The sequence below is a fragment of the Symphalangus syndactylus genome, chromosome 1, assembly GCF_028878055.3.
Source record: "Symphalangus syndactylus isolate Jambi chromosome 1, NHGRI_mSymSyn1-v2.1_pri, whole genome shotgun sequence".
Taxonomy (NCBI): Eukaryota; Metazoa; Chordata; class Mammalia; order Primates; family Hylobatidae; genus Symphalangus; species Symphalangus syndactylus.
In genome coordinates this window covers 28,243,164-28,269,062 of record NC_072423.2, presented here as the reverse complement: position 1 = coordinate 28,269,062, position 25,899 = coordinate 28,243,164, and the positions used below count along the sequence as shown (strand labels likewise).

The 25,899-nt window shown below is 44.3% G+C and overlaps 1 protein-coding gene across 20 annotated transcripts in view; it reads left to right on the top strand.

Moving 5' to 3' along the window:
• NEDD4L (NEDD4 like E3 ubiquitin protein ligase) overlaps window positions 1–25,899 on the top strand; it is a 368,499-nt gene that overhangs the window by 259,998 nt on the left and 82,602 nt on the right. For all 20 annotated transcript variants that reach the window (XM_055297882.2, XM_055297880.2, XM_055297875.2 and 17 more), the window contains one exon: window positions 22,270–22,320. In XM_055297882.2, the coding sequence (XP_055153857.1) occupies window positions 22,270–22,320 (51 nt within the window). The remainder of the gene's footprint in view (window positions 1–22,269; window positions 22,321–25,899) is intronic.

The window sequence follows — 25,899 nt, the reverse complement described above, 5'->3', positions numbered from 1 at the left end:
TTGTCTTTGGTGCCATGAACACCTATTTTGTCTAATTTTTATACCAACCTTTCACTTTGGCACATGGGAAATCTGATAAGGAATCAATATCACGGAAATACACGTCACACTTTCTGCTTGCCGTTTTCTTCCAAAATAAACCCAAGGATTCCCCTTTTCCACTACCAACTTAATTTAGATAACCAAGATAAATGAGAAGGCTTTCACACTCCATGGTGGCATTTCTTATCAAGGCTATTGAATTTGGTTTGGCACTGACTAATTTTGGTATCCATGTGTTTTTAGAGGAAGTTGTAGCTAGGGTGGTGGGGTGATGGGGAGACTCTCACTGAATGGTTCTAAATTCAGTATTTTATTCTTTAACCAAGCAGCTGTTCACACACATTTCTTAGGAAGTGGCTAAATAAAAATATGGCAGCCCTGGAATGAACAGAAACTGTTGCTCTTTCAAAAACCAGCAGCTACAAATAGTGATTTTTCTTCTACAAATACTTGTTTTTCTGTGACATTCTCATTGGTTTTATTCAGTTAAACTCCCAGACCATGTTGATTTTTTTTCCTTTTATTTTTTGAGCTCATAGGTAAAAGGAGTTGAAGTGATTGTCTTTTCTGTTTTTTTTTTTTAATTTTTTGTAGAGACTGGGGTCTTGCTATATTGCCCAGGCTGGTCTTGAACTCCCCGCCTCAGGCAATCCTCCTGCCTCAGCCTCCCAAAGTGTACCCAGTCTCAAGTTTTTTTCACATTATGTATTTGTGTTCTTTCTGTTTTTAACTAATGGTCTCCATTATTTAGGCTATATTAAAATAACAATAAAAGCCCAGCAGATACAACAGAATTCATTTGGTTGGCCACTGGAGCTTTTTTTCCTTTTTCTTTTTAAATTGACTTTATTTTTTTGGAGCAGTTTTAGGCTCAGAGCATAATTGAGAGGAAGGCACAGAAATTTCCCATGTATTTCCCCCACACAGGCACAGCCTCCCTCATCATCAGCCTCCCCCACCAGAGTGGTATGTTTGTTACAGTTCATGCGCCGACACATCATCACCTAAAGTCCATAGTTTACACTAGGGTTCTCTCTTGGTGTTGTACATGCTGTGGGTTTGGACAAATGTATAATGATATGTATTCACTATTATAGTGTCATACAGAATAATTTCACTGCCCTAAAAATCCTCTGTGCTTCATCTGTTCATTCCTCCCATGCCCCTAAAGCCTGGCAACCACTCATCCTTTTACTGATTTTTACAGTTCTGCCTCTTCCAGGATATCATGCAGCCGGTGGAATAATGCAGTGTGTAACCTTTTCATAGTGGCTTCTTTTACTTAGTAATAAGCATTTAAGGTTCCTCTGTGCCTCTTCATGGCCTGATAGCTCATTTCTTTTTAGTGCGGGGATAATATTCCACTGTCTGGAAATGTCACCACTTAGTTAGTCATTCATCTACTGAAGGACATCTGGGTTGCTCCCAACTTTTGGCAATTATGAATAAAGCTGCTATGAGCTTTTTAAAAAATAGTTTAAATGACATATCAATACTTTAATATTTAAAATATCTCAGTGATCATATAGCCTCAGAAAGCACAGTTTTCTGAGCTGGGTGTCCTGTTGAGTGGTGTTAGAGTGCCGTGCTGCGTGCTCAGGTGCTACGCTGTGAGGAAGGATGATAGGAGCAGATTCTGTATAAGCAGATACACAACCACCCACAGCTGCACTTTGGCACCCAGGGCAGGCAAATAAAAAGGGGGCAAGATTTTTTTAGGGGAGATTCCTGGCAGAGATTTTCTTCAGAATGTACAGATTTGTTTTTTGGGAGTGGTTAGGGGCAGCAGTTGTTTTAAGCAGAGTTTTGAAGGAGTTTGGTTTGGTGAGTGAAACAGTATTTCATTTTTGATTGCCTTTGTTTTTCCAGCAAGAAAGCTACTCCTGGTGTGTGGGCACAGACCAAAAGGATTTGGGCAAGACAGAGGGAGCTTGTGTGTGCCCCTAGACCGGAGTCATACCACAGTTGTCAGAACACTTTGGGGCAGACATTCAGACAGTCTCCTAATCTCTCTTGTGGAATTTGAGTTTGACCCACAGGTAGCATTTTTGATTCTGGTGGTATCCAGATGTTTATAAGGAACCTCAAGACACTATTAGTTAGGAAGGAGATTGCCCCATGTAATTCAGCCTTGCAAGAGCTTCCTGGTTGATCCAGGGACAAGGTATCTATCATTGACCCTCCAGGTCTTTTCTTCCTAAAGCAGGCTTTGGAGCAAAGCCTGATTGGTCTTTGCCTATGACTGAGTTTCCCAGGGCTGCTGTACCAAGCTACTACCAGTTCAGCTTAAAACAGCAGACATTTATCCTCTGACAGTTTTGGAGGCCACTTCAAAGCAGGTGTCACTGGACTGAAGTCAGGATGCCCGCAGGGCCGCACTCCCTCCAGAGCCTCTAGGAACACATCTGCACCTTGCTTCCTCCAGCTTCTGGGGGCTGCCAGCGGGCTCCAGCCTCTGCCACTGGGGCTGCCTTGCCTCCTCTGCTGTGTCAGATCTCCTTCTGCATCTCTCTTACAAGGACACTTGTGGGCCGGGCGCGGTGGCTCACGCCTGTAATCCCAGCACTTTGGGAGGCCGAGGCAGGTGGATCACCTGAGGTCAGGAGTTTGAGACCAGCCTGGCCAACATGGTGAAACCGCATCTCTACTAAAAATACAAAAATTAGCCGGGCATGGTGGTACGCGCCTATAATTCCAGCTATTTGGGAGGCTGAGACAGGAGAATTGCTTGAACCCGGGAAGTGGAGGTTGTGGTGAGCTGAAATTGTGCCACTGCACTCCACCCTGGGCAATAGGGCAAGACTCTGTCTCAAAAAAAAAAAAAAAAAAAAAGTTAAACAAGTGTGTTGGCACTCCCCTGTAATCCCAGCTACTTGGGAGGCTGAGGCACGAGAATTGCCTGAACCCAGGAGGTGGAGGTTGCAGTGAGCCGAGATCACGCCGCTGCACTCCACCCTATGCAATAGAGTGAGACTCTGTCTCAAAATAAATAAATAAAAATAAACAAGGACACTTGTGACTGCATTTAAGGCCCAGGACAATCCCCCATCTCAGGACCTTTCATTTAATCACATCTGCAAAGGTGTTTTCATGTAAGGTAACATTGACAAGTTTCAGGGGTCAGGACCTAATAAATTTTGTGGGCCAGTATTCAGCCTACTGTCTCCCAGTTTCAACAAGGGTGGGGCAGCTTATGGATGAGAGTGTCAAAAAATTCAGATTCTGTCCTACAGGGATCATCTTACCCTGCAGCTGAGTTGAGTGATTATTGAGAACATACTACATGTTGATGCTGTTGCTTAGCACTGTGGGAGATACAGAGATACATAAAACTCTGCTTGCCCTGAGGTTGCTTGTGGTTTTGTTGGAAGAGAAGACGTGTGTGTAAAATTAGTCATAAGAAAAAGGTCGTGTTTGATCCTGAGAGCCAGATAGTGGTACCAGCAGTGAGCATCCGAGCTCGTATCTCCCAAATAGGAGACTTTGTAGGCTGAAAAATGGCCCACAGATTTATTAGGTCCTGACCCCTGGAACTTGTCAACGTTGCCTTACATGAAAATGCCTCTGCAAATGTGATTAAATGAAGGGTCCCGGTATGGGGGGTTGTCCTGGATGAGTTGAGTGGGCCCTAAATACAGTCACAAGTGTCCTTGTAAGCCCCTGCTGCGCCTGTTCTCTTGGTAGATATCTCTGTGTGCTGGAACATTTGACCACAGAGAGATTTCGGTGATCATATTCATATTTGACTCTTTCCTGTTCCATCATTTGTCGCTGTCTCCGAGTCTTTTCCCGGGAGCCCCCTCTTACAAGTGCACATTTCTGTGTTTATTCTTCCCTGTTGTGCTTCGATGATCCCTTTTTCTATTCTTCAGTGGCTTTTTCTCCAATAAAATAGCAATTTAAATTCTCGAAGGGAAACAATTAAAAAATAATGTCTCTGGGTTAACAAGTATGATTAGAGTCATCTAAATCAATGATACTACATGCGAATAAAATCAAGGAGACTTACGTTTATAGTAGATGAATCTATGATAATATGCTGTGCCATTCTGGGTAATTTAAATTTATGCTAGTTCACTCTGTCTACATGAAAGTCATATCTTAGTGTAAATTACAGAAATATCCCTATAAAAGAAAAAAATAGTTTTTTTTCTGTGTATGTTTTAAGGGAACCTGAATTTCTTTGGGTTGTAATGCGTGATACTGATAGTATTCTGGGAATACCTGATGTTCAGCTTATCCCTGGAACCCTGGTTTTCTTAGTAAAATATGCAGCAACAATATAGAAGACAATCCTGAATTTTTCACTGCACAATTAGGGCTTGATTGACCGTATGACTTGGGCAAATAACTTTTTGAAACCACACTTTTCTGATTTTCAAAATAGGACTAATAATGGTTTCTGCCTTAGGATTATTGAGATGGTTAAATGAAATAATGCATGTGCAGTGTTTAGAACATTGCTTTAAAGTTTGTCTTTTCGTTCTCTCTCCCCTTTTTTCCTTTAAAAAAAAAAAAACATGTTTGTGGGCTGGGTGAGTTTATGGGCTCCCTTTAGTGCAGCACTTCTAAGTAATCACTGTTCCCTCTGGTTCATTCCATTGAGCACATGATGACAGACATTTCTGGGGATATCATGTCACCTTGGATATAGAACAGTCTCCTAAATTACATTTTATATGACAATATCTCACTGTATTTTTGTCCTCTTGAATTGCAGCACAGCATATTATTTCTTCCAGCAAAAAGCAAAATTAAATAAATAAGTGATTAAGTTTCTGGCTGTAGCTGATACTGATTCATGACATGACTGAGGATTACTTAGCCATCACATTGAATTGATGACAGTTGCCTTCTAAATATTATCTTTAGTCACATCCCTCGAATGTTTGCAGTGACTTTCACTCCTCAACTAGAATATGCACATTTACATACACATGTGATAAGGCTGAAGAAGGCTTGTGGCTCAACATGATCTGGTCGTGTATGCACAGTAATCATTCTGGAGTTTATGATTCTGTTTTATTAGAAATTCTCACTTGAATTTCAAGAGAATAAAAGAGAATTCCTCCTACACAAAGCTGCTAATTGTTTGCACACTGTGTGCATCCCGCATGATGAGCGATTTGAGAAGGTGCCACATCAGTGCCTTTATCCAAGTGTCACCTCCTATCTACAGTTCCCTTAGCAGGGTGAAGGGAGAGAGATGCAAAGACTGAGCTTGGCTGAAACAAATGTATTTTTGTCCCCTTGACTTCTTAAATTGCAGTGTAGCATATGAGTAACATTGATATATTTCTTGGCTGCTAGACAACAAGGTATTTCTTTGACAGATTGATGCCTGAAAAGAAGAATACAGTATGTACTAATGAATCAAAACATTTTTTAGTACCTTTGTGTATACTAAATGTATTTTAGTTTCTGTTGGGAGCTAGTTGCCATTTACTGTGGGTTTGAAATGCCCTAAGTTATCTTCTATGGATGGGTAGAATCAATTTACCCAAACATTGACAGCTTTTACAGGTAGGTCTTGTAACAGATATAATTAAGTTAAATTTCATAAATAGATAGGCAGTCTCCTTCCCAATCCTGGTCCCTTTGGGAGATGAATTGGGGTTGGGGTAATGGAGAGCTTCGAAAAGGCTTTCTGGTGTCTTTTTTTAAAAATAAGATTTTAAGAGTTTCATGGTCAGCTATTCTCAGTTTTTCTCAAGATGGTATCCAAAGTAAGGCTCAGATTTATAATTTATCCTCCAAATGCTTAAATGGTCCATTTATGATCTGCCAGGTGTTACAATGACTAGCTCCCCAAGGAACGATCAAGAATGTGCCAATGTCTGGGCAAGATTTTTATCCAGCAAAAAGAAAAAAACCGTAAGAACTGGAGGTTTTGCTTTGAAAAGTAAAATCAGCCATGTCCATGACTTAAGAGACTGTACATGTTGTCGTGGGTAAGAATTTAGATCTTGGCTCCACTGCTTACTCACAGTGTACCCTGGACGAGTTACTAGGCCTTTCTGTGTTTTACTTTGCTCTTTTGTAACATAGGGATAGATAGCATCTACCTTATAAGGTTGTTGTGAGGATTAAGTGAACTAACTTGTGCAAAGCTCTTAGAATAGTGCTGGGCACAGAGTGGTGAGTGCCTTGTATATGCTAATAGTTGTTGATTTATAGCTTAAAATTAACTGTGTGATACAAATAGGAGGGTTACCACCCCAAGCTTAAATGGAGGTTTTGCAGCACTCTGTACTCTTGAGGATGTATTTAGGTTTAATACTACCTTCCATCTAGTGCACTAGTCTTCTCCCAGTCTCATCCTCCCAAATACCTCTCAGTGTTATCCCCACTTTGCAAATGCAGAAGCTGGGCTCGGAGAAGTTAAATAACTACACCAAGTCACCATCCAAAAAGGTGCATTGCCAGGAATAGAGTGAAAGACAGAATAGGGAGCCATGCTCTTTTTGCTGTCTTTCTCAGCACTCAGTTCTCAGAATTACTCAGGAAAGAGAGCAGAGAAACTCTGTAGAGGCCATGCTTCGAGTTTTTTGCACATGGCAGTCAGAGAGTCCCAGCTCAGTTCAGTGCAGTATTACCGAATTCCAGTATATGCTGGGCTCTGTTAGGTGCAAGGGGTTCCAGGATGAATGAGTCTGTGGCCCAGTGGACAAGGTTTGCCCCTGTGTGCAGCTCTCTCTGCTTTACTAGATTTGCTCCTCAGATTCTAAATTGAAAGTGTGTGCATATTGCTTGATTTACAGATTATTAGAGAATTTTTTCAGTTAAACTTTGTCCAAAATAGACACTAAGGGCAAAGGAGACTGGTATTATTACAGCAGGGTGTATCTCATAAGCTCTGAGAACTGTACACATATAAAGAATCTGAATTGCCGAGTCTTAGCCCCACGTTTTAGACACCACAGAAAGTTTAGGTGATTTCCCTTGGGTTCCATAGTGTGTTAGGCACCAGGGTCCTTTAACTCTCTCAGTACTCTTTCCTTTTAACTATGGAAGAGCTCAAATGATTAAATCAATAAAAGAATGACAACTTATAGAGCTCATTTAAGTGTCTCAATATATCAGTTTAGCCCAGAGTATCTGAACTCCTGGCCCATTGCTATTCACTGACCCCTTCTCCTCCTCGTGTTCTAGTAAAATTCAGCCCATGAATATAGTCATTAGAAGCTGAATTTTAATGAAATTGGGCACTTTGATCAATGGGAAGGTTAGAAGTTATGTGGGAATCATCTATATAGTTTATAGCTGTGACTATGTAGGCCAGCTCCTAAGTGCTCCCTGCAATGTGTCACTCTCTCTAGTTTTCTTTCCAGGGAGGTACCCTGTAGAATAACAGTTTAATTTACCTCTCAGACATCTGCTGTCTTCCAGACCTTATGCTACTTTTGTGCATATCTTCATGATTCCTCTAATAACGCATTGGATTATAAACTATTATCTCCACTTGAGAGACGCTCAGAGAGGCTAGGGAGCTTACTGAGGGTCAGAGGGAGTGCAACTGAACAGTTCTGCCAGGGTCCTTGTGATTGTTGGAGCAGCCTGTGTTTTTCAAGCAGTTGTCTGTGAATCATGCAATAGAAACGTGGTGCGTATTTCTGCAGCCTTAGTTCTAGCCATTGAAATATCATGGAGTTGAATGCAGAATACTCATTAATGTTTAGGATGACCAAGAAACTGTGGCCAGGCCCCAAGCCCAGCTCTGTCATCAGAGGTGAGTTACCACTGGTGCCGTGCCCTTTGGTTTCCTACAGGCGCCCTATAGAGGTGCCCACCAGTGTGCGCTTGGAAGTGTGATGGAACGCATCACATCCCCTTGTTGCCCCTGCCCCAGCGATGGGGGATTCACTAAGAACTTCAGCGTAGTGAGAGAATGTAACTGAAGCTCCTGGGTTAGTGCTGCTTGGTGTCCCAGTTACTTTGTAGATTTCAGAATCTTTTGTAGTCTAGCCTGAGGATTACTGTTGATGACACAATTTTCTTTGGGATTATAGGTTTCATGTTTCATACAACCAGCATATACATAAATGGTCTCTTAAAAGTGTATCATGTCTATACATTGGTGAATAGCTTCCCACTAGATAATGTTTTAAAGGGGAAAAAAAGAAGTCATTTCTAAAACCCCAAGAGAGTGTCCCCGTTTTGAGGTTAGAGCAAGTTTTTTAGCCTTATTTCATCTTGCATCTTACTCCTTATGCTACCTTTCATTGCTTCATGAAGTTATTTTTTAAGGGATACTTTCTAACATTCCATCCCACTTTTTAAAGCTCTTTCATATACTTTGTCCTCACAGAATAGAACAAGGTTTCTCAAATTGCACACACTGAACTCTGCAACACAACAGTTCCTTCATTGGAGACCAGATGAATTGAACCACTGGCTTTCTGAAAATAACTGTATGCTTTCCAGTTGGCCAGCCTTGGCAGGGTCCCACTACTCCTCCTATTTCTCAACAGTCAATTTAAAATATTCACCAACAGTAGCTTAATAACATTCAATAGTAACTTGCAGCAGCCTTTCATATACCCTGACCTCTGAGATATGTACCAGTTTATGAAATAGAATGTGCATAATGGGGTCTTAGCCCCATTTTCCAGATGAGGACCCTCGTCCAGGGAAGGATTGGTGCCCATTTGGCTAGCTCTTTTCCAACAAGCAACAGTACCCAAGGCTCCATGCCCCAGGCCTGGGAGGACCTCTCCCACGGCGTACTTCAGATCTCCACCTGTGACTTTGAACACATGCGTCGAGGTGATGTACATCTTGGAGATAGTGCTTTCCTCGTCTCTTCTACCTTGTAGTCATCAGTAGAGGGCATGCAGTGCAACAGAAGCGGGTTTCAGGACTGGGGCTAGGGTGAGGCGAGAGAGGCATCAGAGTGCAAAAGTGAAGTAGACACCTGCCGTCAGCACTGGGCAGCCCTGCTCCTGGGGCCTTACTTGACTCATCCTAGTGGGTTTTCCAAATGGCAGAGGTGCACAACCACTTCTTGCAAGCATGGGCACCTGAATTGTAGCCCATGTACACAGTGATTCTTGGAAAAAGGCATGAGTAATGAATGGAACTTTTCTCTCCCAGGTTGATCTTGTGTTTTGAGACATAAAGAGTCAAAGGTTGGTGCCTAGGATGCTCATTCTTATTGTCTTTGGTAGTTTGATTGTTGAAGGCTTTTGACACGACATTGAAGTGAATATTTGGGGCATTTTGCTCCTCTGGGCTTTTCTCTAAAGCACCCTCACATTTAAATCCCTCTCGTGTTCCTGGGCTTTCCTGGCTTTGATGCTAGCCCCACTGTGTGTTCCCATTTATAGCCCTATGTAGCCTGGCTCCTTATTCTGGAAACTGTGTAACTTTTGCTCTTGATCTTAAACACAACTCAGCCTTGCAAGGAGCTCCGCCTTTGGTCTCAGCTTCTTGGGGATTTCCCTGGCAGCCACCTAGTGAACTATGTCACACTCTGTTTTACCCATTAATAAGGAAATACTCTGGTACATGGAGCTTTGCTTGCTGATCTTTTTTTAAGTACTCTGGGGGCAAAAGGAAAAGCAGCTAGAGGATAAGGACATAACTTTCTTCAAATTAAGCCATCCTGACCCGTGGTAGAGATTAGCCACTAAGAAATAATGGAAACAAATAACTCTTTCACTCTTGAGTGTTAGCGTGGAAGAGATTGTGGTTCAAATCCTAGTCTTGCCACTTTCTAGTTACAGAAACTTACATTACTTTTCTTTTGATGTTTGAAGGAGATAGGAGTTAAAGAAAAATGAACACCAGATTACTAGAACATTCTTATAAAGTTGCCCAAAGATGGAATGGACATCTTCCAGAGTGGAGGGGAGGGAGTAGGATTGGACAGTGGTCCTCAACTGGGAGCACTTCTTCCCCCTGCCCCCACACCTGCCTCCCAGGGACGTTTGACAGTTTTGGATTGCACAAAACTAAGGGATGAGAGTTGCTGCTATATCTAGTGAGCAGAAGCCAGAAATGCTTCCAAATACCTTACGAAGCATAGGACAGCCCTCGCAGAAAGAATTATCTAGCTCCAAATATTAATGATGCTGACTTTGAGATGCCCTAGTCAGAAGTAACATTGATTGGCCAGGGGCAGTGGCTCATACTTGTAATCCCAGCACTTTGGGAAGCCGAGGTGGGAGGATCACTTAAGCCCAGGACTTTGAGACCACCTGGACAAGACCCTGTCTCTACAAAAAAAAAAAAAATTAGCCTGACATAGTAGTACATGCCTATAGTCTTAGCTACTCAGGAGGCTGAAGTGGGAGGATTGCTTGGACCCAGGAGTTTGAGGCTACAGTGAGCTATGTTTGTGACACTGCACTTAGCCTGGGCAACATAACAAGACTCTGTCTCAATTAAAAAAGAAAGAAAGAACATTTGTTGAATCTAATTTTCCCATTTAATATCAATGACTGTGCAAGATAAAGTGGTTTTTATCCTTACTTTGGATGAGATTGGCCTTTGGCGATTGAGAAACCTTTCTTTGGTTGTTCAGCTACTTCTAGATGGACATGGGATTTTAAACTAGCCATCTATGTGTCCAAAACCCATCTGCTTTCCACAAACCCATTACGTAGTTAGCTCCCCATCACTGATGATGTTCAGAGCTAAGCAGGGTGAGCAACCACTTGAAAGAGGGGATGGATGAGGATACAAGCCTAAGATGTATGTTGCACTAAATGACTTTTGAGGTCCCTCCTAAGGATCACATTCTCTGGTTCTATTTTGAAATGGGATTTGTCTTTTTAGCCCCAGTGTTAGAGTGGCATCCAGATATCCCTTGGCCATGACCAGTGAAATCCCTGTGCTTTGTGCACCTGTGAATCTTACTCCTATTAATATACCAGCCCTATCGGGGCCAGAGGGCTGGGGTTCCAAACAGGGACAGCCAGAAATGCACCATCTCCTGCATCCCATCTGCATTCCAGGCCCAGGAAGTTATTTTTACTTCCATATGTAAATGGGCCCAGCAATTTCTCATTTGGGAGAAGAGCAGAGGCACAAGTGAGGAGAGCTGGAGAAGGAGGGGAACCTATCATATACTCTGAGATTGCAATTTAGTATCAGTTTGCTGATCAGTGTCACTACATTAGTTTAATAAGTAATTATAGTTTCTCTTTTGTGAACAAGGAAAATGGATAGCTTCACCCAGTGATCAGCCCTGGCCAAAAATTAGAATAAGATAGAGGGCTTTTCAATCACACCTACAACTGAGCCCCTTCACCAGAAATTTAATTTTCTGAGGTGAGGCCTGGGTACAGTGATTTGAGAACTTTGCAGGGATTCCAGTGTCTAAGCAGCCTGGGCACCTCTGGTTAACGGCACACCTCAGTGCTGCGCATTCTGCTCCAGTACCTGCTGGTGTTACTCTGTCATAAAGAGACTAGAAAAAGAGTGAGTTGGGCCCTGTTTCTCAGCGTGTCTTCAGTGGATTGTAGGGAGAAGGAGGCCCATATTCTGTGCCTAAACGAGCACCTGCTAGACTCTGAAATCTAGTTAATGGAAGTTTCTCCTCATCCTTGGACATCCTTGTTTTATATGGAATACTTTCAAAATACATATAATCTTTGGTTTAATTTGTTTTACAAAGCTTTGAAGTTTTCCTCTCCACACTTTTCTCATCAACCTGGTGTGTGGAAGGAAGGAATTTTTTTTTTTTTTTTGAGACGGAGTCTCGCTCTGTCACCCAGGCTGGAGTGCAGTGGCGCAACCTCGGCTCACTGCAAGCTCAGCCTCCTGGGTTCACGCCATTCTCCTGCCTCAGCCTCTCTGAGTAGCTGGGACTACAGGCACCCGCCACCACGCCCAGCTAATTTTTTGTATTTTTTAGTAGAGACGGGGTTTCACCGTGGTCTCGATCTCCTGACCTCGTGATCCGCCTGCCTCGGCCTCCCAAAGTGCTGGGATTACAAGTGTGAGCCACCGTGCCCAGCTGGAAGGAAGGAATTTTTCTCTTCCATTGCTGTCATCTAAAATTGTTACATGGTGTCGGGTGGGGAGAGGAGGGAGCCGGGGGACTTAGCTTTAACTACTTAGAAGTTTTCAGGGAAATGTTTTTATAACAACCTAGTTAATGGTTTGACTTTATGATAGATTCTGTTCCTTCATTATTTTGTCCTCCAGTGGCTTTTATACCCAGCAAAGTGGACCATGGTGTATGATTCAAGAAGGGTCAGGAGTATGTCTTTCTTTGGAAAGGCTGGGATGGAAGGTTGTGATTTAGAAAGGGGAAGCAGGAAAAGAGGGCCACAGAAGGCAAGCACTATTCCCATGCCAGATCGGTTTCAAGGAAGAGGACATATGGAAGGATCTAGAAAATGATTTCTCTAGAATTGTCCATGTCCAAGTCCCCTGGAATGTCTTTGTGTATCCCCAGAGCTGTGCATGCTCCAGTTTGAAGAGCTCTGCTTTAAAAGATATCAGGGGTAGGGAGGATGAGGGGGGTGAAGTAAAAGAAGAAAAACTATTCAGTTCCATTTGTTTTCTCTTTCAAGCTCGTACATTACTCATTTCATTTTTATATTAAAATATAGATGAGGGAGGAAGAGCACATGGCAAGATTTGGCAAGCATAATCCATGAGGGGATATGGAGTTGGGGATGGCAGCATAGCGTACTAGGATTTTTGAGGAGGGATTCGGGGAGCCTGTTCATGTTTTCCTTACAACTTTGGTACCTGAAATACAGGTTCTGCATCATGATGGAAGGCTTCCTGGGTTCATGTTTGGGCCACTCCCTACTAGCTCTGTGACCTTGGGCAAGTTTCTTTCTTCTTCTTCTTCTTCTTTTTTTTTTTTTTTTTTTGTAATGGAATTTTGCTCTTGTCATCCAGGCTGGAGTGCAATGGTGCGATCTCAGCTTACTGCAACCTCTGCCTTTTGGGTTCAAGCAATTCTCCTGCCTCAGCCTCCCAAGTAGCTAAGATTACAGGCACCCGCCACCATGCCTGGCTAATTTTTGTATTTTTAGTACAGACCGGGTTTCACCATGTTGGCCAGGCTGTTCTCGAACTCCTGACCTCAGGTGAGTCACCCACCTCGGCTTCCCAAAGTGCTGGGATTACAGGCATGAGCCACCATGCCCAAGCAAATTTCTTAACCTCCTTATAGCAGTGTCAGGCACATGATAGATGAGCTACAGGTTGGCTTGTTATTCCTTGCATACTTGAGTTTCTCCCCAGAGTAAAGCTGGAACTTTTCCCCCAGCCAACTTTGATGGAGTCCGCTGGGCAGAGATGTGATTTCAGCCAAAATATGGCTAAAGGAGGAAAGGATCTGAGACAGCCAGGTGGAAAGGGCTCCCTGGGAGAGCCTGTGACCGACCCGCATACTGGGAGGAGTGCGCACTGGGGTGGAGCCTTGGGAAGTTGGAGCCATTTGCAGCAGGGAGGAGCCTGGCCCCTCCTCTTCTTGGGTGGTACCTAGGATTCAGTCTGCGAGGCAAGAAGCACACCAGCAGGACTCCAGCTTGGTGGAGAGTTCCTGCTTTCCTTTTTTTGGTTTTTGTCCAATAAATCCCATTTTTATCACCCTTTAAATTGTGAGCCTAATTTTTCGTGGTCATGTGACAAGGACCCCTCTTAAGCTGAACTAAGGAAAAGTCCTGCAGCAGATCTAACTAGGATGTCAATGCCTACACTGAGGCTGTTTAATGGAGAGTTTATGAAAAGTTAGCTAGTGTCCTTGCATAAACCTGTATGACTCTAGTTTAGAGTCTTCAGTAATTGCAATTCAAGAATAAAACCACGTGGCACTTCCATTCCCATGTAATCTGTTGTTGCTGGCTTGTGACATTCCATATATCCCAACTGTGAGACAGCCAGGCAGTGGGATGGGCTGTGAGGTTCAGATGCCTGGAGATATGTAAGAGCTTTTAGCAATAAATATGAAAATGAAATCAAAGTAAAAACTGGCATTGAACCCCTGGTGTACTTAGGCTTACTTTTACCCAAATCCAAATCATTTCTTGACACTGCATGGTTACTAAGAGTGTCTGTCATTCAGTATTTCAGATTAAGATCTGTTCTTTGGTAGCTAAGTTCAGAGAAAAAATACAGAACCTAGAAGTATCATTGCTATTTTTTCCTGATACGTTTAATCTGATATTGAAATTGCTTGCAGAAGATTTGATTTTAAAAGAGTAGAAAAGAGACACTTATCCTGGTAAAATTATCCTGAAATCTTGAGAAATTAAGACAAATTGCACCATAAAACCAGAAGCACAAAATTAAACAATATTATTTTAAGAGAACCCAGTGGCACATTTTCCTTCTAAATTAACTTTAAAATTAACTTTTAAATTAAGTTCAATCTCATATCAGTTTGCTTTGTAAGAAGTAGAATATATGTACATGTTTGCCTTATTTTTAGCATATTATGTTCATTAAAATGTTTTAGTTTATTCAGCAAATACATTTAGCATTTCTTTCACAAGAAAGACAGTGGAGGAATAATTAATAACAGGACCCCAGTAATACCTGGGGGGTTTCTACATCTGCATTTTTTGCAAAAATAGAATAGCCTTATAAGAAGCTGTCAGTGGCATTTGTGCAGCTGGACAGCTTTGGAGCAGACGTAACAGTAACTGTGATGCCAGGCCGTGCCCCAGAACCTGTAAGCATGACAAGCTCTGGCTTCTTCCCTCCTCTGAAAAGGTATAACATTGAAGAGGCAGTCATTTCCCCTAGATCTGTAACCAAGCACATCTGGGTGAAAGGGGAAGACATCTCTTCACAGAGAGGAGAATAAAGGTGGTGACCGTCAGGGTGACAGGCGGTATGGACTGTTGCCGCCTGTGCTGCAGGCAGGCAGCTTCAGTGCCTGGATGGTGGGACAGCCGGTCCTGCGCTCAGTATGAGTCCCAGGCAGTGGTCTGGCCGCGCCTCCCTTGGGCTGCTTCTTCCTCCACCGTCCTCCACGTTTGCTTTGTGTCCGCGTCAAGTCAGTAACGTTGGTCTGCAGCTCCCAGCCCTCCTGATGGGCACTGCACTGAGGCCTTAGTGGGCATTACCTGATGCGCTCATCACCCAGTGAACAAACACCTGCTGACAAGAAGCGTCCCTGAGCGGAACCCTTCTGTGGGGACACTGCACCTTCCATGCCCTGAGTGGGCCGCACCCTCGTGGTGCTCAACTGGGTGACTTCGCGCTGTCCTCAGCGCTGTCCTCGGTGCTCTCTCTCCAGTCAGCTCTCCTGCTCAGGCAACTTTTTGGGACACAGTCCTTGCCAGTTATTCCCTGTTTAATGTCCTCATGTGTCTTCACTTGCCCTGGGAGACTGTCGTCTTGAGAGAGCAAGCCATATGGGACCCCGAGGCCTGGCCTCAGTTTCCCTCCCCCCCACTGCCCCACAGGGCCACGCCTCATCAGTGGCATGGACCTTTTGGTCAGCGAGCCCTCAGCCAGATGCTCCAGTGCTGGCCACTCCTGTCCTCCCTGCTCTGTCCTCCCTGCAAACTCCTGCCTCAGGACCCTGCCTGAAGTTACGTCCTGCACAGTCATCCCTGGCCTTCCCTCGGCAGAATCTGTCACTCCCTTAAGGTGTCCCTGCAGCAATCTGCTCATGCCTCTGCTACGTGGCGGAACTGTGTTGTCGTATCCTGTCCAGAGCTCCAAAGCCCCCAGACCCTGTGGCTGCTGAGCACTTGAACCATGGACAGTCCAGGTGAGGATGTGCAGGGAGAGATGCCTCCTGCCTGTGGCTGAGCCCTGCCTGAAGGAGCTGATGAGGAGAAGCTCCTAAGCACGACAGTACTGCTCACCTGGGCATCTAGTTGGCAGAGTCCTATCCCAGTGTTTGCAGCGCCAGTTTCCTGGGTCTTAAGTTCAGATTATCAAGTGCTCCTATTGCAAAAAAAAAAAAAAAAAAAAAAAAAAATGGTAATTCTTGTGGCCCTTAGTTGACCCCGCACCTGGGATATGCTTATATTTGGAGTGGGGCAGAGAACTGAGTGTTCTTGAACCACCTGCACCCAAGCAGAGGGAGGTGGGGCCATCAGGTACACCTCATCCCCTGATGTCGCAGCCGAGTACCTGGAGCCACCAGGACACCGGGACTCCCTCTGAGCCCGCAAAGGAGTGTCTTCTCACCGCCCCGATTATACTGGTCTAGTTAGGCTTTGGGGTTAAAGCCAGGCTGCTATTGCAGGGCTGCTGCAGTCCTTGCAAGCGCAGTTGTTCTTTGCTTGCTCTTGCTCTCGCTCTCGCTTGCTCTGTCTCTCTCTCTCTGACTTCAGTTTAACTTTTTAAACTTCAGTAATAAATGTTCCTCAAAATAGATGGTCTTCCTGGTTGTAGGTACAGCCGGGAGGGTTGAGTTCTGCTGCCTTCCAGCATGGTTTTCCTGGGGCCTGTAAAAGTCCTGCAAATTTGCTCTGACACTTTGTTGACATGGAGGTCTCGTTTGTTGTTATAAATAAGAACCAGTGTCTCTAGGACACACCTTACTCTGTATAACTGAATGGCAGATTTTGTCCCTTACTTCTTAAAAACTAAACGGCAGAGGAGCTGGCCACGTAAAAGCCCTGTGTGTGTTTACCAAAAAGTACTTGAATTTTGTTTGGGTTTTGTGTTCTGGTGCATACGAAGTGAATTTTGGTAGGAGTATATGCATTCAGAGAATATGTCATCACACTTTTTTCTTTATTTGAGTGCCACTTGGCTCTTATTTGATTAAGGTAATTTCAGTGACGTATTTTGAAGCAATTCACCTTGAAAGGCAGAGGCACCGCCCAGGTGCAGAAACCTTCCATTGGGTTATGCAACGCCCAGCATGGGTGGGATCGCACTCACACTCTACCTCCTCCTGAACCACAGCCCTGCTCTGATTGCGTGATAGAAGCTGATGTGCCTGACAAGTGGAAGGAGGAAAAGGAACATTCTTCCTTCCTTTTCTCTGTAATGCCAAAGCTGGCGTCTCATGCTTTACTGAGGGCCGCTGTCAGCACTGGGGCCAGCCTGCAGAGGCCTGTGCTCAGAATGGAGCAGCTAATGGGGTAGCTGCACTCACTAGTCCTCTGGGAAAGCCCAGGTTGTTTTTCTGGCTTAGTGTTAGAGGCACCTGTGATGTTTACCTCGATCTGTAACATACAAAGATCTGATCATATGCTGTCTTTGCTTACATTCTATTACTGTCTGACTTATGTTCTAAATTCTCTACAATTCTTTTCCATTTGTCTTTAGAAACTCTAAACCTTTTTTTTTTTGGAAATCACTACTTAATGATTTTGGGGATGAAACCCCAGACAGTTGGTAATAGTGGATGGTTTTCATTTTCTGTAGTTGAGTGGCTTTCTAATTCTTTTGATGGCACACGAAAAGAAATTAACCTTAGACCACAACTTAGTACACACATTTATATATGCATGTAACTGAGGTGAGTTCCTCAAAATAGCACATACCTGTGTTTTATGTGAGGCACTGATATTTTCTGTTCTATATTATGCTTAACTTCAAAAAATACTTCCTGTGTACCATTTGTGGGATTGTAACTCACAACTTAAAAAATATTACCTTGATACATAGCTCCAGGAATACACATGGGTCATTTTACCAAGAACCACCAGTTCTTTTGCTCTGTTACCCCGGCTGGAGTGTGGTGGCACGATCATAGCTCCTTGCACCCTCAACCCCCTGGGCTCCCAGCTGGGGGTCTTAGGACCCCAGCGTGACCTGTGGGTAGCCCTTCCTTCCTTTAATGCTTTTCTTTCTGCACAGTCAGATGCTCTCCCTTTGAGCTTCCATGTGAAGTTTACTGTGCACCCAGCCCTGCTACCACTGCCTCTGTCTTGAAAGGAATTGGGTGGGGTGGTCATTGGTATATAGTAAGATTCGAATCACATCCTTCAAGTACAGTTCTACCCTAAAGATAAGAGTCCCTGTGGTTTTTGTTGTTGTTGTTGTTGTTGTTGTTTGAATGGATGTGTTCTTTGAGAAATTGAGTCTTGAGTATTTTGTGAGGACATCTAAGCCTGGTGTCCACATCAGTGCTGACAGCTTTGACCTAGTGTGCACAACCATCTGGGGAAATGCCCACAGGCTATAATCTCTTTCACTGGAGCAATTATAATAGCCCCCGGGCTTCAGGTCCCAGTGGCATCCACCCTTGGTGGCAGCATACCCCTCTGCATGAACAGGGCGCCCACTTGTCCCCTCCTTCTTAATAGTGATTTTTAAAGGGGAGGGTGGCAGTCCTGAATGTAGTTCATCAGTATTTACCGCACAAGCTCTAAAAGAGAGTGTTTTATTTGTGTATTTATTTAACTTTTTCAATATCGGAATATGAATTTTTGTTTCACCTGATAGGACACATTTCAGGGTCTCCATTCTACATTGTCATTTCACAGGAAAAATATTTGATGGCTCATTAGAAGGGAGCCTTTATTATTTTGTTACTAAAAGGCACATTTTCAGCCTTGAGAATTGGATGGCAGGTAATGGCATGGAAATTGACAGCGTTTTACCACTTAAAAATAACCACAAGAAATACCAGTGTTCACCAAATGAGTTGAAGTTAATTTGGTTTTGTAGGCTATTGTAGTTAACTTGATGCTTGATGGAAATAATTTTGTATTGGAAATCATTAACAATTGATTTGATTAATGCTTTTATAATGTTGGTATGAGATGTTGCACTGTGGTGGTGATGACCTAAGGGTGCTGTGATGGCCTCAAACGTTGTCCCTCCAGGGCCCACAGGCAGGATCCCACACACTAGCACACCTCCCACTTCCTCTTACCATCAAACAGAGGTGTTCCTTCAACATGCCTGCTCCTCCCCGTGGCATAAAGGCACCAGGAGGTTCGCTGATCCCCTGTTAGATCTCCTCTGTGGTATTGAAGACATTTTTTGTTTGTTTGTTTGTTTGTTTGTTTGTTTGTTTGTTTTTGAGATGGAGTCTTGCCCCGTCTCCCAGGCTGGAGTGCAAGTGACGCGATCTCAACTCCCTGCAACCTCTGCCTCCCGGGTTCAAGCGATTCTCTTGCCTCAATCTCCCAAGTAGCTGGGACTACAGGCATGAGCCACCATGCCAGGCTAATTTTGTATTTTTAGTAGAGATGGAATTTCGCCATATTGGCCAGGATGATCTCAAACTCCTGACCTCGAATGATCTGCCCACCTCAGCCTTCCAAAGTGCTGAGATTACAGGTGTGAGCCACCGTGCCTGGCCATTTTTGTTTTTAATCGGTGTGGTGTCCCTAACCTAAATATTTTACATGGCCTGAACTTTCTGTAGTTTTAGCAACAATGGGATGTTTTGAAACCTAGATCTCTCGACCAACTACGTTTTCCATTGACTGGTGAAACAGTAGTTTCAGCCAATTCATTTTGACCATGTGCGTTTCTGTGCTTGATCCCTATTTTATTTCAAAAATAATTTCCATCTCTATTCGTGTAAACTAATAAGAGCCTTCTGTTTCCTTTAATGGCAAATTGTCTCATCTTTTACTGTTTTAAACAATTTTTTTAACATAATGAGAAAACATGATAAAAGGTATAAGTGCAGTTTCCTGACTTTGCAGTACCTCAGGGAATTCGGTAAACTGTATTCCATTTGAGGAAAGGAACGGTTGGAGTAGGAGGTAGTGTAAAGATAACATAGCAAATAAGCATTTTACCAGAACCCTCTGAAGTCTCATCAGACTGTGCCATCATCAGAATCCCTCCCTTCTCATCTACACCTTTTAAAGCCAGCATCCAGTGGGAAGCCCAGAGATGGTACCACCTTGCTTTCCTGCCAGTTGCTGACATATGGCACACAGTGTCAGTTAAGGGCACAGGCTGATGGGCACCTCGGCCACACACCTCTCTGGTTTCCCATCTGTAAAATGGGCACAATCATTGTACCTGCCTCTGAAGGTTGTCGCGAGGACTAGACGCAGCCTTGGCACAGAGCCCACAGAGAGTGAGCACTGTGTAAAGACTGGCTGCCAGTCGTTAGTACTGGGTGCCTGTCTTTTGGTGTCTGGGCAAAGCTGTTTCATCAGTTTAGAACTCAGATGTCTCCCTGGCAAAACAACATGGGCATGTAGATATTTTGTGAAGTTTTGTTGAAATGCACTGAGGTTAATGATTCATGGGCAGCCTTTCAAAGCTATCAGGCTGTGAAACAGCTTTGAATAAGATTGTCTTGTCCTTTTGCTGATTGTCTTTTCCTTCCCATGTTAGCAGCCATAGCAGGAAGAGGAGAGGTGGCAAGTGGCCACATGACTCTGCTCACATTAAGCAGACAATTTATTGTCAATATTCAGTGAATTTCTTTTTTTATAGTACAGTTAACTGATATTTATATTAGCTTTAAAATTATAGCAAAATCAGGCCAGGCATGGTGACTCATGCCTGTAATCCTAACACTTTGGGAGGTCGAGGTGGGCAGATCGTTGGAGGTCGGATGTTCGAGACCAGCCTGGCCAACGTGCTGAAATCCCATCTCTGCTAAAAATACAAAAATTAGCTGGGCGTGGTGGTGTGTGCCTGTAGTCCCAATTACTCAGTAGGCTGAGGCAGGAGAATCGCTTGAACCCAGGAGGCGGAGGTTGCAGTGAGCTGAGATTGCACCACTGCACTCCAGCCTGGGCGACAGAGCAAGAGACTCTGTCTCAAAAAAAAAAAAAAAAAAAAAAAAAAAGTGAAATCAGCCAAATAGAGAACTAACAGGCACACTGCCTAACTCCTTGTGTAACTGTCATTGGTGTGAGTCACTGGGGCAGCGTGATTAGGTCTGTGAGCTGGATAGCAAGGCTGTCATTATTCTCAAGGCCTTCTGCTGACTGCTGCTCTTGGTAAGACATACAGAATCTATGGGCACCTCCTCTTGCCGCTTTATGCTAGATGAGGCGTCTCCACGTTGAGTTGTAGCAGATACAGCTAAGAAAGTAAAAGAAATGAAAATCTCATCAAAAGGATTGGGGCTAGTCTCATTCTTCATGCACACCCAAACCGTGATAACTTTGATTTTTTTATTATCCAGTATGGATTGTTTAGAGGAGACAGATGGCTTTCCAGTTCATCAAATTTTTTCAATTATCTAAAAGGAATTCCTACGCTTGGAGCAAGTCATTTCAATAAATCTCATTCATATTTACCTGCTGCTTCCTTTTAAATGGAAGAAGAGAATATTTTTCAAGTACGCTTGAAAAGTAGCATCTGTGAATTAGAAACTTTCTCTGTAAACTAGCAGAGTAGAAGTAAGAGGCCAGGATTCAGCACAAGGTAGGCTGGATTCCTTCTTGGGTGGCTCAAGCGAGTTATGGGGCTCGTCTGATCACATCCAAAGAACTGCCCAGCTTTTATGCATTTTGAATGTGGTGGAACCAGCTGCATATTTTTATATGAGAGCGGCAAATAGTCATTGTGTTCCAGTTTGCTTCTTGGGTCATCTAAACATCACAGGCCATGCCACAAGCACCGTAACTGAGGGACATAGTGTAACTGTGGTCTGTCGGACACCCTGTGGTCCAGGCCAGTGACCTCTGGAGCTGAATCATGACTTCCCAGATGACTCCCAGAGCCTGGGAGGGGACTGGTGTGTGTCTCCAAATGATTTTCACCTGGGCCTCTTTGAAGTCAGGACAGGTACGTGCAGTATGGTAGATGTGGAGAGGGAGAGGCATGGTGTGTCCAAAAATTAGCAGGACCTGATCCATAAACGTGGATTCTGAAGCAGTGCACTTACTAGATAAAAAAAACAGTGTACTTACTGGATTTAAAAAGTGTGTGTATTTTTTTGTGAGATGCAGTTTGTAAGATGCATTCATAACTAGGCCATATACTTTTTCCATTGGCTCTCAGCTCTCAAGAAGCTCTTTAGTTTTTAGCATTGGATCAGTAAACACTTATTAAAATGTTCCCAGCATTTGTTTGCCATCTTCTCTTTCAGCTGGGCCCAGCTGTGCCCTCAAACCCTCTGTGGCCCTGCCTGCCTCTTCCCTGACTGATCATGTTCTCCCAGCCTCTACAGAGGCTTCCTTAGCATTGTGCTCGGTAGCAGACACTAGACAGTATCTCAGCCAACTCAGTCCAGGCGCACGGGCTCCTGGTCTCCTGGGGTGTGGTTACTCGTGTCTCCTCGGGGCCTTCCGCCCTCCACATTCCAGTGCCAGGCCCTGGACGTTTGTCTCTATTCATGATAAAACATTTTTAGGAAATGCTGAGGCTCAGTGAAGAAATGGAAACACTAACTCTTTGTTCTCTTCCTAACAGACACGAGACGACTTCCTGGGCCAGGTGGACGTGCCTCTTAGTCACCTTCCGGTAAGGACAGTCTCATGTTTGATGCTTCGTGCTGGGGGTGGGGGTTTCTAATCGTTTGTAGTCAGCGTATTTTCAGAGTGGTATTTCTTCACCACAGTGGAGAAGGCCGAAATGAAGCTTGTGTGCTGTGGCCCTCGTTCTTTCTGGGAAGTGGTCCTTTCAAGGGGATGGAGGAGAAGCTGGCAGCTGTAAGAGTAGTCAGGGGTGCCTGAGTCGTGCGCTTGCGTTCCCATCCACCAGCTCCCTCTCTTTTCTGCACTTCAGCTGCTCCACCTTTGTGTATCACATCTTACAAAACAGACACCTCCTTCACTCAGGCCTCCCTTCTTGTCACTTACTGTCTCTGCTTCCTAAGGCATCCTCCGGGTCCCATCAGATGTGTGCGCTCTTTGTCTGGAACCACACATGCCATTTCTCTTGGATACCTCTACACAAACTATAATAGCATTTCCCAGATTTTGGTGTCTGGCTTTCTCAGTCAGCGTGGTGACAAAAGAAGAGCCTGTTCATTCTGAGTGAACTTGTCAGCTGGGAACACCCACCCTCGCTGGAACATGCACTGAGTTAGCATGTGTGGCACTGCCATTTCTCTCTGCTCAAAGTAGCGGAGCAGTCGAGGCTGTTGACTAGTGACGGGCATTAGGGCTGTCACCTGAAACAGGAGTCAGGGCAGACAGAATGTGTAGGTAGGACCTGGAGGCCTTGAGAAAGGTGGATCCTCATCTCCTATTCCAGCTTCAGTTTTCCAGCTCGTCCCAGCCTTCCTCCTGGCCTTCTTCCCTGGGCAGCACGGCGTGATAGAAGTAGCAGCTGAGAGAGGAAAGGCGAATGTTTCTGCCTTACAAGGGCATCGTGTTATTTTTTTAAATGCTTTGTGTGAGCAAGTAGCATAAATAGTCTATAAACTAAAGTGACTTAACCCCCTAGCATAAGCTTCCTGCTGTGTGGAAATTATGGCTGTTTCCATATGTTAAATACCGAGAAAGATTGTGTCTTACCAAAGAAGCTTTGAAGATGTGTTGTGAAGGAAGGTGATAGCAAGTAATTTACTCTTACTCACTCAGGGGAGCTGTTAAGGAAGAAAGGTTGCAAGGTTCCAAAGGACTGGAAGTGAAAGTGATATTCTTAAAATATCTCGTTTGTTTCTTTATAAAACTCTGAAGCTCCAGGGTGCCACGGGAGGGGCCTGCATGGGGCTTCTTCGTGAAACCTACTCCATGAGCCATCAGAAACCTGACTACTCTTCTCAGGTCACATTGGAAGGATATGACTGTTTCACCTTTTGTGAGGAAAGACCTCACATACTTCTACATTGGGAGGTCTTCCGTGTATGTTCTTCAGACTGAAGCTGCGATCCTCTCACACTTTTAGACAGTGTTGATTGATGGGCCAGCTCTTTTATGGACGTCTCCAGCCACCCTTTCCCTAATGTAAAAACCACATCTTGGCCAAGGGAAGTAATTTTCTGAGAGGCAAATATTCTAATATTCTCTAAGAGGCAAAAGTGACATATTTAAAAACCTTGCTCCAACAAGCTGTTTTTTGAGTGAGTGAGCAGCGCTTGGTCTTGAAAGGTTGAGTAGGGCTCCCAGAAAATAGAAGAAGTTTCCTCCTCCGAGACCAAGTCAGTAGAAAGAATAGTTTAGCTTTGGATTCTGAGTGGAGGTGGGTCAGTGAGCCTTCAAAGAAGGAAGCGGTGCGGAGGCGCAGGGCAGGAATAGAAGCCAGCCGATTACAGAGGGTAGAGCCGGGAACGCCCAGAGAGGACCGAGTGCCCCTAGTTAACTCGTGTGCCCAGAGGGTAACTTGCAGTGGCGTGCTTCCCCTCCATACTTCAAACTGACTCGCTGTTTGCAGCCAACTACAGTCAGGGAGATGGACCACAAAGAAAACAAAAGGAGAGGCGCAAAGGTATATTCTTTATTCATGTGGCGGTAAAACCCAAGTTGCGTGTTCTGAATGCACGTGGCTTTTGAATCCAGGATTTCAGGTGCTCTCGTATGTGTGTTTGGTCGCGTGTATAGGATGCTCATGGGGAAATTACAGTGGCATTCTATTTTGTGTGATAGCACACAGGTGTGAGTGTGGAGAGGGCGGGAGCATATGAGTGTATTTTGTGGAGTGAATTATGGATGCTGTGTTCTTGATTAATATATGACCATTGTCAAGGTGGATTATTTACAGTCTGTAGATTCAAAATTTGTCAAAACCACCAAGTTTTAGATAAAAGGAAATAGACCAGGCACAGTGGCTCATGCCTGTAACCCCAGCACTTTTGGAGGCCGAGGCAGGAGGATCGCTTGAGTCCAGGACTTCAAGACCAGCCTGGGAAACATGGCAAGACCCTGTCTCTATAGAGAAACTTAAAGATTAACCCAGCATGGTGGCACATGCCTGTTGCCCCAACTGTTTGGAAGGCTGAGGTGGGAGGATCGCTTGAGCATGAGAGGTCATTACTACGCTGAGCCATGGTTGTACCACTGCACTCCAGCCTTGGAGACAGAGCAAGCTCTCCTTTTGCTTTTACATTGAGAGACCAAGAGCAAACTTAGCTGTAACTGTACCATCGTTGACTTTTTTCAACTACCATTTTCACATTTGTCTGTTAAATTCATTGCATCGTTGTCTAAAAGTTCATATGATATTTGATAACTTGTATCTATTAATTATTTAGAGATAAAGAGAACTCTGAGATCTGTATTAACAGAGTGAGATTTCTGGCAGGCGTCTGCCTGTTGCACCTGCCTCTTGATTTGTCAGCTCTGTCTCCCCTTCACCTGGAGCCCTCAGTAACCCACCTTTGCCCAGCCACAAAATCTCTTCATCCCTGGGAAGGGCAGTGGGTAGAGAGAGCTATTTTAAAACATTAAGTTTTTCTAAATCCCAGTCATGTGCCACTTAAGACAACCATGGCTCACTCTGGAATTTAAATTTTCCTAGATGAGGCATTTTCATGGTGGTGGTATTATTTGATGCCCTGCCTGTACTTGGAGGTAACTCAGTTGATCATCATCCTTTTACCCCTCTTGTGTTTATGGCTGGTAGCAGGTAGCAGGCTGATGGTTCCCTCTCATCAGTGCAGAATTCAAAATCATGGAGTTTGGAGGGACTTCAGAGACACTGATTCACTCCCAGTATTTTCCAGGTGAAAAAGCCGGGCCCAGAGAGGGAGGGGACTTGCTCAACAATAAGCAGGTCATTGGTGGTGCTGGATCTGACCCTGGGTGTCCAGCATCATTGTGAGCCTGTGGTGTGGTCAAGGGTGTGGGCATGGGGTGGATTCGCCCAAGGCTTAAGTGCTTGCAGTGGTTGCATCCAGGTTTCGAGTGTAGGGACCCAGCAGGGCCCTCTCCTTCCATGTGCCTGCAGAATCCTTTATCTCACTCCATTCCATAGTGAGTGCACCTAGGCTGAAAGCAGCTACTGTCTTTCAAGATGAAAGTACTGTGTATCCAGATTTTCTTCTGAATGTTTTTACCCTGGAATGGGGGCAGCATTGTAGCTATTGTGGCCAATAGCACTGTTTGCAGCAGTCTGTTTAAGATGGCTTTCCACCATGAGCACCCTCAAAGCCATCCT